The following is a 16,950-nucleotide window of genomic DNA, read 5'->3' as shown; positions in this document are numbered from 1 at the left end:
GACGGTGAGACAGGGAAGAGGGACGAAAGAAAGGAAGGAAGGAAGGAAAAACAAAAGCCGGCAAGGGTGTGGGGGAAATAAGCGGCAGGGTCCCACCATAGAATCATCCATCATTGACCATATTTGTCCGTCCAATTGACTCGAACTTATTCCCTGCAGTCGGTCGGAGATCTCTGTTTAATTATTACATCTCATGCAATCCTAATACACGGACTCCCCCTCCCCCGGTCTGTTGCAGAATCAATCGGAGCTCCCCTGGACCCACGTTTAAGCTTCAGCCCTACGGGGGATCGGGGCGGGATGTTTTGCTCGCCACCAATGGAGTTGGCGATCGTCGCAGGATGTTGCCTTGGTTGGTTCTGTCCATTATTTGCTACGTACAGTGATCCCGGTCAGAAGGAAGTTCTCCAATGGCTGGCAGAAGCATGCTGACGGCACTGGGGGGTTTTTTCTGTGTAACCTAAGCTAGTCAAGGGCCCCACCATGCGTCTAGGTGGTAAGCCGGCCACGAACTATAAGAGGATACAGTGGATGGGAACTGAGAGGAATAGGCAAGAATGGAGGATTGTCTATAATTTTTAGGTTATGTGATCTATTCATTCCAACTAGGCATGAGTGGAGAGAAAAAGTGATGATTCGCTATGGAATTAAGGGATTACTGGCGGACTTGGGGAAAATGCTGCTGCCTGCCTTCGCCAAGAGGGGACTATGGAGCATCACTATGATTGCCTCGTAGCCAAACAATGGAGTCAGTGACAGGGTTATTTAGGCAAGAAACTATGTATTATTCTGGAAATCCGGCTGCCTTCTCTTGATAATCTAATAATGACGACCACCACGCAGGCACCAGCATTTCAGCCACACGGCCAAGCCACGCCGAGGCGGTGCAGGGTCCTCTGTATTCCGCAGCTTCCTATATAGCTCATTCTCAATTGACTTTCCAACCGACCACCTGCAACTACCGACACACGCACACACAAAGACACTGTCGATGCCCTCCTCCTCCATCATCCTCGACCTCATGGCCCAGCACTTCCTCAGCGGCCAACATGCGGCCATTGGGCTGAGCCTGGTCCTCTTCATCTTCATGTTCCTACCGACTCTGCTCGTCCTCGTAGCGGTTATTGTCTTCTTCGCGTTCTACTACCCGCAACTGCACTGGTCCTACGCCGTGGATCGGGAGTACGGGGAGCACTCTAAGTCGAAGCAAGTCGAGATGAGGAGTTGATGCGAAAGTAAGTATGAAGAGAATAAGTGTGGTGGACTGAATGCCAATTGTGTATTCCAGGTTCTCGAGACAACCTACATGCATTGCGACGGAGTCTATGGGAGTATCAGCTGGGACTGCGGGCTTACTCTTCGGATGAATGATGTGTAATGAGATAATCACTTCAATAATGACTCTTCCCTAGGATTACCTGTACCGAAGTATACAAATCTATACAGATCTATCTCTCCTCTTCCGCCTCCCCATGTGAGCCCGACATCAGTCGCGCCGACTCGGCATACTGCTGTGTCTGTCGGAAAGAGAAGTCAAAGTTCAGCTCACCGACCAGCTTCCTTACGTTACTATAGACGCGTTAGTACATTTTCCGTTTCAAACATAGAGCACACTCGAGAGGTGTAGCAGAACAACATACTCAAGCAGCTCCTGCAAGCTGAAGCTAACAACCGACCGAAGCACCTCCAGCGATACGAACGCCGAGAACGCCGGATCCTCCACATGTCGAATATTCAACAGCTCACCATCAATCCTCTGCATCTGGCGCGCAAGAGGAAAGGAGTCTGGAGTAGTCAAGTACGGCGGCAGGGGTTGGGCATTCATGATCGCGGCGGATAAGTGGCACAGCAACGAAGTAATCCGGTGGGAGTTGAAGTCTGCCGATTTCAAGGCAATCTCTGCAAGCTGCGCCATCCACTGACTGTCACTCTCGTGCTCCGAGGGCTCCGAGTCCACCGATAAGGCATCGAGCTTCTGCGTTGTATGCGCCATCAGGGACATGCTTGTCAGAATGCGCTGGATCTCCGCAATGATATTGTCATAAACCTGCTTGGGGAACTTGCCGCCGATCGGAGGTTCGTAGGTGCTGAAATGGCTGTGCATGCGCAGAGCAGTCAAGAGCATCATTTCCTCCTTGAAGATCTTGTGCCGCGAAGCTTGGAGTTTGTGTGCGGGCGAGTGAGTGTCTTGGAGGTCGCCTAGCTCGTCACTGAGCCAGCACTCGATCGTCGCGTGCATGCAGCTGTAGAACTTGGCGAGTACAAACAGACTCCGGCCGAGTAGCTTCCGTAATTGAGATTTTGCAGTAATGGGATACGGGAAGATCACCCAGAAAAATGAGATAGCGCAGCCTGCTGCCACCGCTGCCAGTTTGTAAGGGCCGAATAGGTAGATTGGGTAGTACGGCTGGCCGTTGGAGGTGGCCTCATCGAAGCCGAGTTTGCGAACCTTTGTGGTGGTTAGTTAGATAGGAGCAAAACGAGGATATACACATACCTGCAGCTCATAACCAACAATCACATTCAAGGTGACGATGGAAATGACAGATGGGCCAAAGTATTGCGGCACCTTGACATAAAAGTAATACTAGAGGGAGGTAGTCAGTAAATGCATGTTATACAGTTGTGTCAGAGTACGTACCTCGAACACATTGGCAAGATACAGGAAAATAATCACTCCAGCCGTCTTGCCATCAACTATATACCAAACGATCAAGCTGAGAACGAGCGATATCGCCGTCGCCACTATGCGCGCCACGAAGCCAAACATGGTCTGTCCGCTGGTCGGGTTCATGCCGATCACAATGACAATCATGGCCCAGATACATCGTTGCCGTATAAAAAAGTCTTGGGTTTGGTGAAGAAATGCCAGAATCCCAACCGAGAATGATGCGGCTGCCACCCGCAAACCAAAGCTACTCTGGTCGGATTTGATCATATGAGAGACAGCTCGCAGTCCCACGCTCAATTTTTCGAAGACGTTCGCGGGCGGCAGGTGTTCGGGGTCCGGAAAGGCAGCGTCATGCTGTGAACGCTGGATCATCGAGGGATCCACATGCGAAGGTTGACGACGATCCGGTTCCGCATCGGCAGCTTTCTTGTCAGTGCTAAGAGAGAACCACTCGCGAATGGATTTCTGCTTGGGGAAGATCAATCGGCCATGTTTCATCGTCCCATCGGCAATTTTGCTAGCTGCAAACTGCACAAGCTGCAGCGTCGCGTTAAGCAGATCATCCTGCAGATGGTCCATGTACAGAATGAGGAAGAATTCCTGGCGCACATCGCGATCCGCGGCAATAACCCGCGAGCCGGACTCCTTAGGGATGGGTTTCTCAGAGGCTGAAAATGCCTCAAGAGACGCGAGCGCCTCAGGCAGGTGTTTCCAACGCGAGTAATAGTTGCGCAGCTCATACTCGTACCTCTCCACAAAATCGGGCTCCAGTGGGCTGAGTGTCTCACCCCTTGCTTCCTCATCTTTGGCCTGTACTCCACCCTTGCTATTCTTCTTTTGCTTGTCCAAATGCTTAGGCTTGATAAGCTCCAGGGACAAGAGAAAATAGTGGAGCCCCAGCTTGACAAGATCAGAGGAGCTGAGCAAGCGTTCATGCAGGGTTTGCGCCACTTTTTGGATCTCCGAATGTTTGAGGCCCCTTTCGTCATCCACACCGTTGTCCTCGTCGTCGTCATCACATAAATCGTGTGGACCTTCATTCTTGACAATCATCTCCAGGATTTCCGGCAGCATGGACATTCCAGAGAGCGGAAGCAGCAGACTCCTAAAGAGCGAGGCAATAGCGTTGAGATCTTCGGCTGACAATTTCCCCCATGCGAGTTCATCCTTGGAGTAGAACAGATCAGCATGGAGCTTACTATGCAGCCCGTTGAGCTTCGCCATGGATGCCTGCAAGTGCTTTTGTTTGGATTCCACCACCTCTGGCTCGCCCTCGATCTGCATGTCCCTCGTACTCATCGCAGTCCGTGCTCGACGAAGCAGGCCCCTTCCCATCAACAGTCCAGTGGTGGAGCTGTCTTCCACAAATGATACTTGGGACTGCAGCACCCCTTCGACGGATGTCACGTAGCCCTTGATGTCGTGGAAGACGTTGCCTCGACTAGTGATTGGTAAGATGAGCAACGACACACCTGTTGCAACCGCGAACCCAATCATAAACCCCTTGAGCAGTCGAGATATGAAATCGAGTCCTTCGGCGAGTGTGGTAAACATGCCCGCGCGGGTGATGGTGACCGAGGCAAAAATGGAGAAAGCAACCATAGGGTCCTGGAGCTCCATAGGTCGCAAGGCACGAAGTGAATTTGCAGCCCTGGGTATATGATCAGTGGTGTATTCAGAAGACTTGGGGTGAGCATACATACCATATCATGAAAATCAGCCACACTGCGGCCACGGCACAGGCATCGCTGTTGTACCCGTTTCGGACACTCTCGCTGGCATTGGCGGGCGTGTTGTGCTCTCTGGCTTTGACAGAGCAGAACACAGTAAGACAGCAAAGAGAAGCAGATACACAGGTGGAGACCAGATCGAAGAACATGATCTTCATGAATTTGGCTCGCGGCATCAGACCTTGAGCAACAATTGACATCAAGGCGGATAGGTAGCCAATAGTAGTGGTGATATTAGAGATGGCATCAGTTTGATATCTATAGTAATTTTCAGCATGGGACACCAATATATGGTTGGTATGGCTCGGTACATGGCAATCACAAGGGTCGGAATCAATGCGCCCTTTAGCATCATAAGCACAGTCCGCGAATCCAATTCCAGCCTGGACCACCAGGTCATTGGATTTAGATATCTGATTTCTCTTGTTAGCTTCTCTTCGAGAAACCACGGGATGTAGGTACTCACTCGAGCAACCCAGACCGAGACGGCCCGGACGCCTTTTGAGCCATCGTCCTAGCTGTGGCTGTTCATCCAAATAGACTGCACTGTATCGAAGGTTATATGACAGTCAATCAAAGGGAAACAATTGCCATGGCGTGGGCAGGGGAAATTTTGAACAGGCGGTTCGATCTGATTATCGTTGGCTGCATGCGGATCGGGTTCGATCGGGATGCCGTGCCGAGACCAATGCCGAGCTGAGGGGCGCATGAAGCGGACTGACTTTTTGCACTTCACTCGACCAAGAAAAAAGATTTAGTCTTGGAGATCCTCCGAGATAACGGCATCGCCCATCGGCGTTCCAGAGATTGAGAGCAATGATGTCGATGGCGGGTGGTCACATGACGTCTGATCGATTAGCCGCCCGTCAAACTCCCTTGTACAACAGCAGGAGAATCTGATCTACGACTTTGCTTGTCTCCATGACATTGCTAAATCAGTAAAGGGTTTTAGATTGTTTTTCCTGGAAAATTTCTATGTTTTCTGCATTGTCTGGTCCGTCGCTGCAGAATATGTTGGTATGGACCCTATCCGAGTTGAAGATATATATCACCGCAGTGAGAGAGATACCTGGCAGCTACAACAAACCTTATAATTTTGGCCATACAAACTGGAGTAACAAGAGGCGACCAAATATGACTGTCCCCCATTGCCATCTTACCTCATCTTGTTCGCATTATTCCAAGAAGGCCTAAGACTCAGTCCCAACAAAATCACAATCACCTAGTCCTGCTGGAAATGTGGCAATGGACTCAGCCACATCGCTGCGGTTGCGGAGAGGCAGTGGGGCTCACATCCGTGGCTCGATTGGGATTCGAGGCAGTGCGAGATACTACAATGACTCTGAATGGATATTATAGCCATTACTGGTGGACTAATTGTCACGAATCATAATAATGACCTCCCAAAGGGACTGGCCAAGGACCGAGTCCGATCCGGTTACTTACAACCTGGCCAAGGACGCCACCTCGCACCATTTACCACGATCGGCACCCGTCTCCTCATCTGCGAATGTAGTTATGTGTCTCGACAGTGACATCATGAAAATAAATCCAGGGATGCAGCTGACGCAGCGAACGCGAGTCCGAGAATGTGTCGGACTGTCAGGGAAGTCGTCATGCATTCCACTCTGAGGGTATCGTAGGGCCATCCTTTCACTTTTAAATATTGGGTCACGCCAAGCTGCCAAGCTCCGTAATCAATCAATCCAGTTTCGGTCCGATCGCTCAGCCTTCCTTCCTTTGTTCGTTTTGCTTTCTTCCACGTTTTTCCCTTTTTCTTCTTCCTCATCCCCCCCAGGCTTTTCGCCTTCTTGCACTCCACGCTTGGTTTTCCTAATACATGCGTGAGTAACTCCGTGGCGTCATCTTGCCATCTCGCTGCGATCGGCTCTTATCTCGTATCGCTGACTGACTGTGCTTTCCCCTGACAGACCGGATTAACTCGTGGGCGAAAGCTCACGCAACGGCTCGTGTTCCCTCCAACCCAGATTCCTCCAAACGGGCGAGTCAGATCCCCGAGAAAACCTCTTGTCAGGATGGACAAGTGAATCCGCCCACTGAGGGCGCTCCCGCAGCCCTCGATGAGTCCAACAACACCCCCAAACCGGGCCTGGGCCTGCGCATGCGCAATGGCTGCATCCGGTTCGGCAATCATACCAAGGACGCCCTCTTCCACAGCTGGGTCAATGTCCTGCTGCTCTTTGTGCCCGTGGGTATCGCGGTCAAGGCGGCCGGCCTGAACTCCGGCGTCGTCTTTGCGATGAACGCAGTGGCCATTATTCCGTTGGCTGGTCTGCTGAGCCACGCGACCGAGAGCGTCGCCAGTCGTCTGGGTGATACCATTGGTGCGCTCATCAACGTCACCTTCGGCAACGCCGTGGAATTGATCATCTTCATCATTGCGCTGGTCAAGAACGAGATCCGTATCGTCCAGGCGTCGCTACTAGGCTCTATTTTGGCCAACCTGCTCCTGATTTTAGGCATGGCTTTTCTGCTGGGAGGGCTCCGCTTCCAGGAGCAGATCTACAACAGCACCGTCACCCAGATGAGCGCCTGTCTTCTCAGTCTGAGTGTGTGCAGTCTACTGCTCCCGACTGCTTTCCACGCATCGTGGTCGAACAGCACCGAGGCCGACACAGAGACGCTCAAGGTCAGCCGCGGGACAAGCGTGGTTCTTCTGGTGATGTACGTCCTGTACATCGTGTTCCAGCTGAAGTCGCACTCGTACCTGTACGCGAGTATCCCTCAGCAAATCATCGACGAAGAGTCGCACCCCGGTGTGCTGGCGGAATTCATGAACAGCTCTTCCGATTCGTCGACGAGCTCTAGTGATGAATCCGTCGATACCACCACCTCGTGGACGACGGCTAAACGAATTAAGAGGGCAATGAAGTACCGCAAACATCGCAAATCAAGCACGAGCTCCGGCCAGTCGACCCGAAGAAAGACAATGGGCGAAAGAACATTGTCGACTGAAAACCAGAGCTCCTCTATTGGCAACTCCATTGCCGATCCCAAGGATGATAACCAGTCTTTTGCAATTGATTTCGCCGATGATGGACCCTATGATGGCGATGAGGACGGTCGTAAGGGCTCTGAGGTCCGCGCGCGTGACTTTGGACTGGCGCTGAGTCGCATTGCAAGCTCTAAAAGCGACGAGAAGGCCAAGAGGCGTGAGAGGAAGAAGCGCCGGGCTGAGCGGCGACAAGCAGAGAAACAGGCGGCGAAGCAGGCCAAGGCTGCGACTGCTCAGGCTGGAACCGAGCGTTCTGGCATGACGGGATTTGCCACGGCTCCCAACTTGAATCAGATCCAGACTGAGCTCGACGGGGAGAATGGCGCTGCGGGCGTACCCAAGAGAAAGTCCCCCTTCGGACCTATTCCGTCGCTGTTGTCCAATACCGTCTTCAGCTCTCAGTCGCCGGGTAATTCCCCTCACATTGGGACCAGTACATCGCGCCCGTCTCTTGCCCGGAGTAACTCATTACCGGCTCATATGAGCCCACGGCCTCCACCAGCTGGCAATGCCGTTCAGTTTGCCCGCGGTGCTGCTCGACAACCGGCTGCGACCGATGATATCGTGGTGAACCCAGTCATCGAGGAGCCAGAGCCACAAATGTCTCGCACCGCGGCCGTCGTCCTGCTTCTGATGTCCACTGTCCTTGTGGCTATCTGTGCCGAGTTCCTGGTCGATGCCATTCCTAACATGATTGCCAGCGGGTCACCGGTCAGCGAGGCATTCATTGGTCTTATCATCCTCCCCATTGTGGGCAACGCGGCTGAGCATGTCACGGCCGTCAGCGTGGCCACGAAAAACAAGATGGACCTGGCCATTGGTGTTTCAGTGGGCAGCAGCATTCAAATTGGTAGGTGTTCCGTATTTGCCTTCCTCAACATCCAGTCCTAACTCTTATCTTATAGCAATCTTCGTCACTCCCCTGGTGGTAATAATTGGCTGGTGCATGGAGAAGGACATGTCCCTTTACTTCACCCTTTTCGAGACGATTTGTCTCTTCGTTACCGCATTCGTGGTCAACTTCCTCGTTTTGGACGGCCGAAGCAACTACCTGGAAGGTGCGCTATTGATCGCCGCATACGTGATTATCGCCCTGGCGGCCTTCTTTTACCCCAACACCAACCAGACCAGCACGCTCGCCGGCTCGGGGCCCAATTAGTCAGGACGGCCATGCCGATCGATGCAGCTCCTCTGCACCGCGCATGCACCAGCGGGACAGTACATCCGCCTCTGCTTGAGTGGCTTAGGGTTTATATCATGTCTTGTGGGATAGGAATTAGCTTAGTCCTTTTGTCTTTCACTTCTGTATCTTGTTGAATACACACTCTTGTCGATATGGGGATGGGCACCAACTCCATCCCAACACCACACCAGTACAGCGTGCCTACTTAGAAAGTAAGTACCTAATAACTTCTGACATGACTCCCTAGTAGCTATACCAGACGGGCCCCGGAGACGACTTTCGTAAGAAGGCTGCCGAACTCTTAAGAAGCCAATATCACCCTGATTCACCGGGACTTTTGAACGGGAAAGTAATCGCATATTTGAGATACTTGGTTGGCATCTCTCTTGCTGACAACCAGCGTCCTCGCCTCAGCCCCTCTGACCCGGTGCTGGACGATAATGCCCTGATTGTAGCAAGCAGTCTATCAATCCGTCCCGAAACTACGGAGAGAAACTAACTTGTGCTGCGCCACGTGTGTTCCAGCGAGTGGCTGTGTGTCAGCCCTGCTGCGCCACTTGTTGGTACGCAAATCGTCAGTAGTAACTAATGCACCTAACAAAGCAGCAGAAGCTCGGAAATGCCACGGACTGTTGTGAACTTCTGTCTGATGTGATTACTGACTTACACTCAGCCATAGCATAATTGGAATTGAATCCCAGTTAGGGAATAATAACGACAATTCAGCACAGACCGCCACTCGAAACAATCAAGCAACGGCCGGTGTGGAGACTAGCCGCTCAGGGGTTGATCAGCTGTACCGATGCTTGTCCAAGGTGCACTGGGGAGAATGTAACACCCTAACTAACGAAATGCCCGTCTTACTGTCACACACTGGCGTGCGTCTCATGCTCCCACAACTAAAGCTGCAATGTGGTTATCAATCTGACTATCAGTTGTCCGTCAGGGGTTATTTTTGCATCTGCCTAACCGGAAGGGAACGGCGCGAGCGTTCACTGTGCCCCTCCTTTCATAACGGCCTACACTGCTAACTAAAATCCCTCAAGACAGACTAAAATGATGACAGGCATTGGACCCGCCCCCCCTCAGCACCGTTTAGTTACTTCTAGTCAATTTTTAAGCTTCTCGGTTCGACAAGACTGATATGTAATGGACAATGACCAAGTAACTTACCCTATTAAGATGCAAGCTGCATCCTTCTTTCCCGCAACGTCAGAGTTCCACTGATCTTACTGGCATTGTTGTCCTTTTTCTTTTTTTGTTTATTTGCTTATAAAAAAGCTGCCCCTCCTCTTACTCCACCACACACTCATCCTTCTACTCTCCTTCTCCTTCTTTTCTCTCACTCTTCTCTCTCCCTCTTCTCTCTCCCTCTTCTCTCTCCCTCTTCTCTCTCCCTCTTCTCTCTCCCTCTTCTCTTCCACCATTCCTCTCTGAATACCGACTTCCTACGAAATCAAAATGGCATATGCTCCACCATACGGCGACCCCTACGCTCGCCCTCCCTACGAGAGCGCTCAGTACGGCGCACCACCACCGCTCATCCGACCTCCCGCTATCCCCCCGCCGCCACTGCCCGCCGGCTGGAGGCAAGAGTGGGAGCCCAATGTACGCCGCGCATTCTGGGTGGAAGAGGCCACCGGCCGCTCGCAATGGGAGCCGCCCTATGTTGAGCGTGCGTATGGGTATGAGAACCGAGGTCCTCCGGGGGAGTATTATGCTGCGGCACCTGGACCCCCGCCCGTGGTGTATGAGGAGCGTACCGAATACGTCGAAGAGAAGAAGCACAGCGATGCTGGGAAGTATTTGGCGGGCGGTGTTGCGGGTTTGGCAGTTGGTGGTCTTGCTGGAGCTTTTCTGGAACATGAATATGGTTAGTTTTGCATCCTTGCTTTATTTGTTAAGGAGGCCATGCTAATTTTATATGTAGATGAGCATGAGGAAAGAGAGAATGAGGAGGAGCTGGTCGAGGAGCGAGATGATGCCTATGAAGAGGGCCGTGAGGATCAGTCCTATCAGGACTACCGTGAAGATGATGGCTGGTAAATGCGGTGCTTGAAATCCTACGGCTTTATTTTGTGTGTGCTTTGCTCGATTGCACTGTTGTTTATTTTCTGAGATACTCTTTCAGCTCTGAAGCCATGATTTATCTTTCCGCTGAGCACTTTCAGCAGTCCTTCGTTCGCTCTTTATACTTGTGGAATAGGACCTTATCATGAACACAATTCTTTCAAAGATCCTACTCAGGTACTATATACTCTCTACGCAGAGGCCTACGTAGATTATTCCTCTTTCCAACACAGAATCTGCCCATGCAGCATCGCAAACCAACCGTCTGGATCCTCCGCCCAAGTCCGCCATCCCGATGCGATGTCCTCCAAGTCCTGGCGGCTCGCATAACCTTCTTGAATAGACATAGTTGTAAATCCAGAAGACTGCGCCCTCTCCGCCATCGACCCGCCCCAATACGCCCTCTCCTCATCGCTACTAAAGCACCAAGTCCCAACGCTTTTCTCAATATTCTGCCTCGCAAAGCCCGCCTTCGCCGCCCAGGCATGGATCATCCTCCCGGGATGCGGATTACCGCCTTTAGCACGCTGCATCTTATCGACAACGTCTTTCCACGCGGCAATCCCTTCGTTCTCGGGATACCACTCAAACGCGGCAGAGTCCCGCGCGGCAACAATACCGCCGGGCTTGACAACGCGCCGCATCTCTCGTAGGGCCTGCACGGGGTCCGCGATGTGCTGCAGGACCTGATGCGCGTGCACGACGTCGAAACTGTCATCTGGGAATTTCAGGGCGTGGATGTCGCCCACTTCAAAGCTGATGTTGGTCACCCCCGCAGCAGCGGCGAACTGCCGCGCGCCCTCTAGTGGGTCGGGGACGTATTCTACGCCCACGACCTGTCCGTCTGGGACATACTTGGCGAGATCCGTGCTGATGGTCCCCGGTCCGCAGCCCACGTCGAGGATGCGCATGTTGGGCTTTAGGTGCTGGAGCAGGTAGGGGGCAGAGTTGGAGGCCGTGCGCCAGCCGTGTGTGCGCATGACGGAGCTCGAGTGATCCGTTGTGTAGACTTTGGCCATTTTTTTATTTATTTTTTATGTGCTGCGCTTGAGCGGTTCGCTTGGAAGAGGTTGAAGGTGTAGAGTTGGATGAGTGGACGGGTATGGCATTTAGAGCTGACAGTTGCCCCTCATACGCCTTCATGATCACTGCCACTCACAACACCGACGGCAAAACGGCCCCCAAAACTCGACATTATCAATGTCAAAGCCAAAGCAACGGCTTCCAACCGCCACTGAAGTCCCAGGATTTACAGCAGAGCCTAGTGTCCTTTTTCCTTTCGGCAGAAGTAGGCCAAAGAAAGCAGTCGAGCAAGGAGCCGCTAGTACCTCGGAAATGACAGTCCGTCATACCATACCAAAGACGAAAGCTCATCCAGTTAATTTGTATAAAATAATAATATTATCAACAAGGAAGAAAAGCGTAGTCGTTTATTACTCGACCTGAGCTAGGCGTTCTTACTCTGGGAGATATAAGGAAATATTATAGGGTTCACAACTGAGAGTAAGGCACGCGGCCTTGCTAAAGTCTGAACCCTTCGAAGTACTGCGCTAATATCCTGCCTGGGAAGTGGCGTCTAACCACTCAAAAACTACTATTGATGGGTGGGATGTCCCTTATAAGGAGGCGGTAAAGAAAGGTACTTTGGAGGGGTCCGGACTTTAGCACTGCAACTGTAACTAATATATTCACACTGAGAGTACCATTGGGAGGATACTGATAAGACAGGTGGAAAGTAGTTAGTTAGCTCAAACGTGCCGGCTCAATTAACAATGCAAGCTTAATTAATTGTCCGAGTCCAGCTGGTGATTTACTCCGTTGGAATGTTTGGTGATCCGATAGCCAATGCGACCCTGCCATCAAGACCCTTTGTGACGTCATGAACAATAGGGTCTCTTGAAAACCGTTCCCTGAATTTCAAGTTTTTGTACTTTTGCATCTTCTTGCATCCTTTACAGCGTGGGGACTCAATTTTCAAGATGGTCGGATCAGCGCTCGTGGTTATCTTCCAAGCGTTCAACACCCTCGACATCACAGGTCCAATATCTATTCTCTCCAACTCTAATTTCTTCATCACAATCGCCGCAAAAGACGAATTCACCACATCGCAGGAAAATATCGTTGTCAAGAGAACCATTTCATTCTCGGAGGCCAAGAAGCACTTATCAGATTACGATATCCTCATAGTACCCGGCTCACGATCAAGGAATATCTTGCCCTATGTTCAACCCGAGAACGGGCAATTACTGGAACTCGTCGACTTCATCATAGCCTTTGCAAAACCACAATCCCATATACAAACTGACCAGAAACAGAGGACTATTCTCTCTGTCTGCGTGGGCGGCTTATTGCTCGGGGTTGCCGGCGTACTGGACGGGCTGACAGCGACAACACATCGCCTTGCGACGAAGGCTCTACGAACCGCGTGCGAAGAGTACATTACCAAAACACATAATGCCAAAGGCACGCGGATAATTCCTGAGGATCCATGTGATGCCGTTCCATATTGCGACGCCGGGATCAACGAGTCTGGGGTCAGGATCATTACTACTGGTGCGGTTACCAATGGCATAGACGGAGCATTGCATTTTGTTGCACTCCGCATGGGACGATCAGCTGCTGTCGAGGTGGCAGAGCTCATTGGACATCATTGGAGGGAAGTGAAGGCATGAGAGAGACCATGGGAAATGGAGAGAACAAGTGGAAGAAGCGTAATGTCTATAATTAAGTCCTTTTCAACATTATGTGCCAAATTGTTGCAAGCGAATGTTTAATTTTTACACCCTTTAGACTACTTTGGCAGCCTTCTAGACCACAATCACAAAGATCATCGATGACCTTGTCTCAGATTGATGGCCAGATGTGATTTTTAACTTTAAGTAGCATAGAGTGAAACTACTGTAGCAGATCTAGAACTAAGCTCTTTAGGTGCGAGGATCATCGGGGGCCAAATATCATAAAACGAGGAGATATGTTCTCTGCCCTGAGAGACTTATGAGCGGAGAACCTTCCAAACTCAGGGGTCTAACTAAGCCTCTGCTGCCTGCTGATAGTTAGCGCTATAGCTTTGCACTGTGCTGATCCTTATGTGGAGCCTATCACGGACTCCGAATTTATTCAAGGCACAGCCTCAATCGAAGACCCGGTTTTCAGTTCACAGAGCCTCGTTTGTGCTACCGGGCTTCTACGGACTCCGCGTGCATGGATTGATTCTTTGGGTCACGGCTAATATAGGCCGGATGAGGAAGGTCGTCATGACACGGCTAGCCGGGATCTTTTGATCTTCAAAATTCTCCAACAATCATGTCTCACTGCGAAGGCAGCAGCGGAATTTCTTTGCAAGACTCAATCCGATCGACCGGCCAATTATCTTATTTAGGCAAAATCACTGCGTCGATTCTTTATCGGGACCTTTTGCGCGGTCGGTTATTCCGTGGTCGCCCTGAGCTGCAGTGCAACCCTCGTCAACCCCGCAGCACGGGCAACGAATCGTGAGCTCTTCTACAACGCGTAATTGACGGGTTGCTCCGCTCAAGTTACGGCCGTCGGAGATCTGCAAGCGCCATTAACAAATACCTCAGTTTTCCCCACTACTACTGGGTCCGCTCAAGGTTGTTATCTCCATCCGAGGCCGTATCTTCTTAAAATTATAAAGCAATGGCAGACCTGCTACTGTCTCCGCTTTTCAATTCAAGACCCCGTCTGCAATCGGACACAAGTAATTCATGATGCGTGTCTTGGCTTCAATTACGTTATTGGTGGCTGCAGCCTCTGCCTTGCAGAATCCTCATCGCAAAGCTGTGCAACACAAGAAGCCTGCTGTTTCGCGAAGCCACAAAACTGCATCGTCTGGGCAGACGGAGCATCAGTATCGGACCAAGACAACGGAGAGTGCGTTACAGGATCGGTATATTTAGAACGAACCAAGATGCTGACTTCCGCTTACTAGAATTCATGGTCGATGGCGCCAATTTCCCTCAGGTCCCTTTTGACATTGGCGAGAGCTATGCTGGTCTCCTGCCTAACACTCCTCATGGCAACTCTAGCTTGTTCTTCTGGTTTTTCCCCTCTACTAACCCAGATGCCAAGAAGGAGGTAAGACAATGCGAAGCGATCGTCACCACGATAGGTTAGGCTGACTTCTGTGCCCAGATTACCATTTGGCTTAATGGAGGTCCCGGATGCAGTTCTCTTGATGGCTTGCTCCAAGAAAACGGGCCATTCCTCTGGCAGTCTGGTGTCTACCAGCCGGTGAAGAACCCGTACTCGTGGACCAACCTGACCAACATGGTCTATATTGACCAGCCTGCTGGCACTGGCTTTTCACCAGGTCCCGCCACTGTTCAGAACGAGATCGATGTCTCCAATCAATTCAATGATTTTTGGAGACGGTTTATCCAGACCTTTGGCATGCAGGGCTACAAGGTTTATATCACTGGCGAGAGCTATGCCGGACAGTACATCCCATATCTCGCCGCCGGAATGTTGGATCAAAATGATACCACCCATTTCAACCTGAAGGGTATCCAAATCAACGACCCGTCTATCAATGAAGATAGCGTCATGATCTATGGTAAATTCTCATATACAAACTTGAACTTCCTTGCTATTAACACTCAATAGCGCCCGCTACCGCGGCATTGAACCACTTCTCTAGCGTCTTCTCATTGAATGATACCTTCATGACTGAAATTAACCAGCGCGCTGATAAATGTGGACACACCAAATTTCTGGAGGCGGCCTGGACCTTCCCTCCACCGAAGGACTTCCCGCCTGCGAATGCTGGACCTGGGTGTGATACATGGGACGATATTATCAAGGCAGCCACCTACATCAACCCCTGCTTCAACATGTATCATCTGACCGATTTCTGTCCGTTCCTATGGGATGAGATGGGTTTCCCCTCCCTGGCTGGCGGTCCGAACAACTACTTCAACGAGTCTGCCGTTCAGAGAGCTCTTCACGTCCCGCCTACCAACTACGCCGTCTGCGGTGGGGATATCTTCCCCAGAGGAGATGGATCCGTCCCTAGTGCCCTTGGACCTCTTCCTAGTGTGATTGAGCGAACGAACAACGTACTCATCGGCCACGGGTGGTATGACTATCTGCTGTTCATGAACGGCTCGCTCGCCACCATTCAGAACATGACGTGGAACGGTGCACAAGGCTTCCAGCATGCCCCTGTTGAGCCCCTGTTTGTTCCGTACACCGATGCTTTGAACGCAATTGCCAATGGTATTGAGTCGTCTCCATTCACTGCGGACGCCGGCGGTGGACTCCTGGGAACGGCACATACGGAGCGTGGGCTGACTTTCAGCACTGTGTATGGCTCTGGCCACGGTAAGCACAGTTGCATTCAATTTCGAAATCCGAATTCTAACCCATTTGACTACAGAAATCCCACAGTATGTTCCGGGCGCTGCTTATCGCCATCTGGAATTTTTGCTTGGCCGCATCGAGAACCTTCAGCAACGGGGATCTTTTACCACCCAATAGAAACCTTAAGTTACCTTGGGAATGGCTCACTTGGCGTCTGTCACTTAAAGCATCGAGAAGGACTTGCCTTCATTTTTAAACCGATTATTACTCATGCACCATAGTCCGTACTATTACTATGTTTCATGATTTGGTTGGTACAGTTACCATTTTAGAGCTACCATCCCTACTTCGGCATGTACTAAGCTACATTTGGGATTTAAAGATCAATTTCTAGGTTCTAGTTGCCTAGTGTACATATCTCGGGTCCACCAGGCAGTATCAGCCACGACTCACATTCCCCGGTTTGACAAATGGTATTATATAGGAGTATCCAACGCATCCATAGTTCCATTAAAATTCTTCTTCGTCTACTTTCTGATCCAGTCACCCGTCAGATGGTCAAATAGAGGAGAACCACCTATCTCTTCGCCGCCCTAAATGTCTGAACGCATCAAAGCCCGTAGGAAACATACCTTATCATCCGCTATATATCTATTATCGAGCTAACCCACCCACTTTCACCTTAAGTTAATGGTCTACATGATAGCCTGAAAACGTTTGCTTCCATGCAAAACGATTTGCGGCGATATTCGAAATACTCAGATGGGACCATGCTTCTGAGAGAACGGGAGATCCTTCATGGAAAACGTCTGCTGATGCCCGCTTCCCGAGGACTTCCAGTAGATGTATCAAGAAGTTCTCTTTCGAAAGGATCGCAGGCGGGGTTTCAAGACAATTCAAACCACTATTCGCTTCTACTGAACAGAGCCATCGAAAGTACCTGAGCACCACCTCCCGACCC

The 16,950-nt window shown here is 51.0% G+C and overlaps 7 protein-coding genes across 7 annotated transcripts; 5 read left to right on the top strand and 2 right to left on the bottom strand.

Moving 5' to 3' along the window:
* Window positions 1-991: 991 nt before the first annotated feature.
* N7474_005150 (uncharacterized protein) lies at window positions 992-1,228 on the top strand (the record flags this gene model as incomplete). Its single annotated transcript, XM_057196565.1, has 1 exon — window positions 992-1,228. The coding sequence occupies one exon, from the start codon at window positions 992-994 to the stop codon at window positions 1,226-1,228; it is 237 nt and encodes a 78-aa protein (XP_057053961.1).
* A 220-nt stretch (window positions 1,229-1,448) lies between these two features.
* On the bottom strand, window positions 1,449-4,801 carry N7474_005149 (aromatic acid exporter family protein; the record flags this gene model as incomplete). The annotated part of the gene is made up of 6 exons (XM_057196564.1): window positions 1,449-1,569; window positions 1,641-2,449; window positions 2,498-2,587; window positions 2,642-4,322; window positions 4,375-4,659; window positions 4,713-4,801. 6 exons carry the CDS (start codon window positions 4,799-4,801, stop codon window positions 1,449-1,451), a joined length of 3,075 nt encoding a protein of 1,024 aa, XP_057053960.1.
* Window positions 4,802-6,241: 1,440 nt separating this feature from the next.
* N7474_005148 (uncharacterized protein) lies at window positions 6,242-8,576 on the top strand (the record flags this gene model as incomplete). The annotated part of the gene is made up of 3 exons (XM_057196563.1): window positions 6,242-6,245; window positions 6,333-8,267; window positions 8,323-8,576. The coding sequence occupies 3 exons, from the start codon at window positions 6,242-6,244 to the stop codon at window positions 8,574-8,576; spliced, it is 2,193 nt and encodes a 730-aa protein (XP_057053959.1).
* A 1,485-nt stretch (window positions 8,577-10,061) lies between these two features.
* N7474_005147 (WW domain protein) lies at window positions 10,062-10,478 on the top strand (the record flags this gene model as incomplete). The annotated part of the gene is made up of 1 exon (XM_057196562.1): window positions 10,062-10,478. The coding sequence occupies one exon, from the start codon at window positions 10,062-10,064 to the stop codon at window positions 10,476-10,478; it is 417 nt and encodes a 138-aa protein (XP_057053958.1).
* Window positions 10,479-10,882: 404 nt separating this feature from the next.
* Window positions 10,883-11,689, bottom strand: N7474_005146 (class I SAM-dependent methyltransferase; the record flags this gene model as incomplete). The annotated part of the gene is made up of 1 exon (XM_057196561.1): window positions 10,883-11,689. The coding sequence occupies one exon, from the start codon at window positions 11,687-11,689 to the stop codon at window positions 10,883-10,885; it is 807 nt and encodes a 268-aa protein (XP_057053957.1).
* A 960-nt stretch (window positions 11,690-12,649) lies between these two features.
* N7474_005145 (uncharacterized protein) lies at window positions 12,650-13,342 on the top strand (the record flags this gene model as incomplete). The annotated part of the gene is made up of 1 exon (XM_057196560.1): window positions 12,650-13,342. One exon carries the CDS (start codon window positions 12,650-12,652, stop codon window positions 13,340-13,342), a length of 693 nt encoding a protein of 230 aa, XP_057053956.1.
* A 1,056-nt stretch (window positions 13,343-14,398) lies between these two features.
* cpdS (uncharacterized protein) lies at window positions 14,399-16,166 on the top strand (the record flags this gene model as incomplete). Its single annotated transcript, XM_057196559.1, has 5 exons — window positions 14,399-14,561; window positions 14,620-14,765; window positions 14,823-15,243; window positions 15,294-16,010; window positions 16,066-16,166. 5 exons carry the CDS (start codon window positions 14,399-14,401, stop codon window positions 16,164-16,166), a joined length of 1,548 nt encoding a protein of 515 aa, XP_057053955.1.
* Between the last annotated feature and the right edge of the window lie 784 nt (window positions 16,167-16,950).

Source organism: Penicillium riverlandense, assembly GCF_028828495.1.
Source record: "Penicillium riverlandense strain IBT 135883 chromosome Unknown utg000003l_segment0_segment0, whole genome shotgun sequence".
NCBI classification, from domain to species: Eukaryota; Fungi; Ascomycota; class Eurotiomycetes; order Eurotiales; family Aspergillaceae; genus Penicillium; species Penicillium riverlandense.
This window is presented reverse-complemented; position numbering and strand designations above follow the sequence as displayed.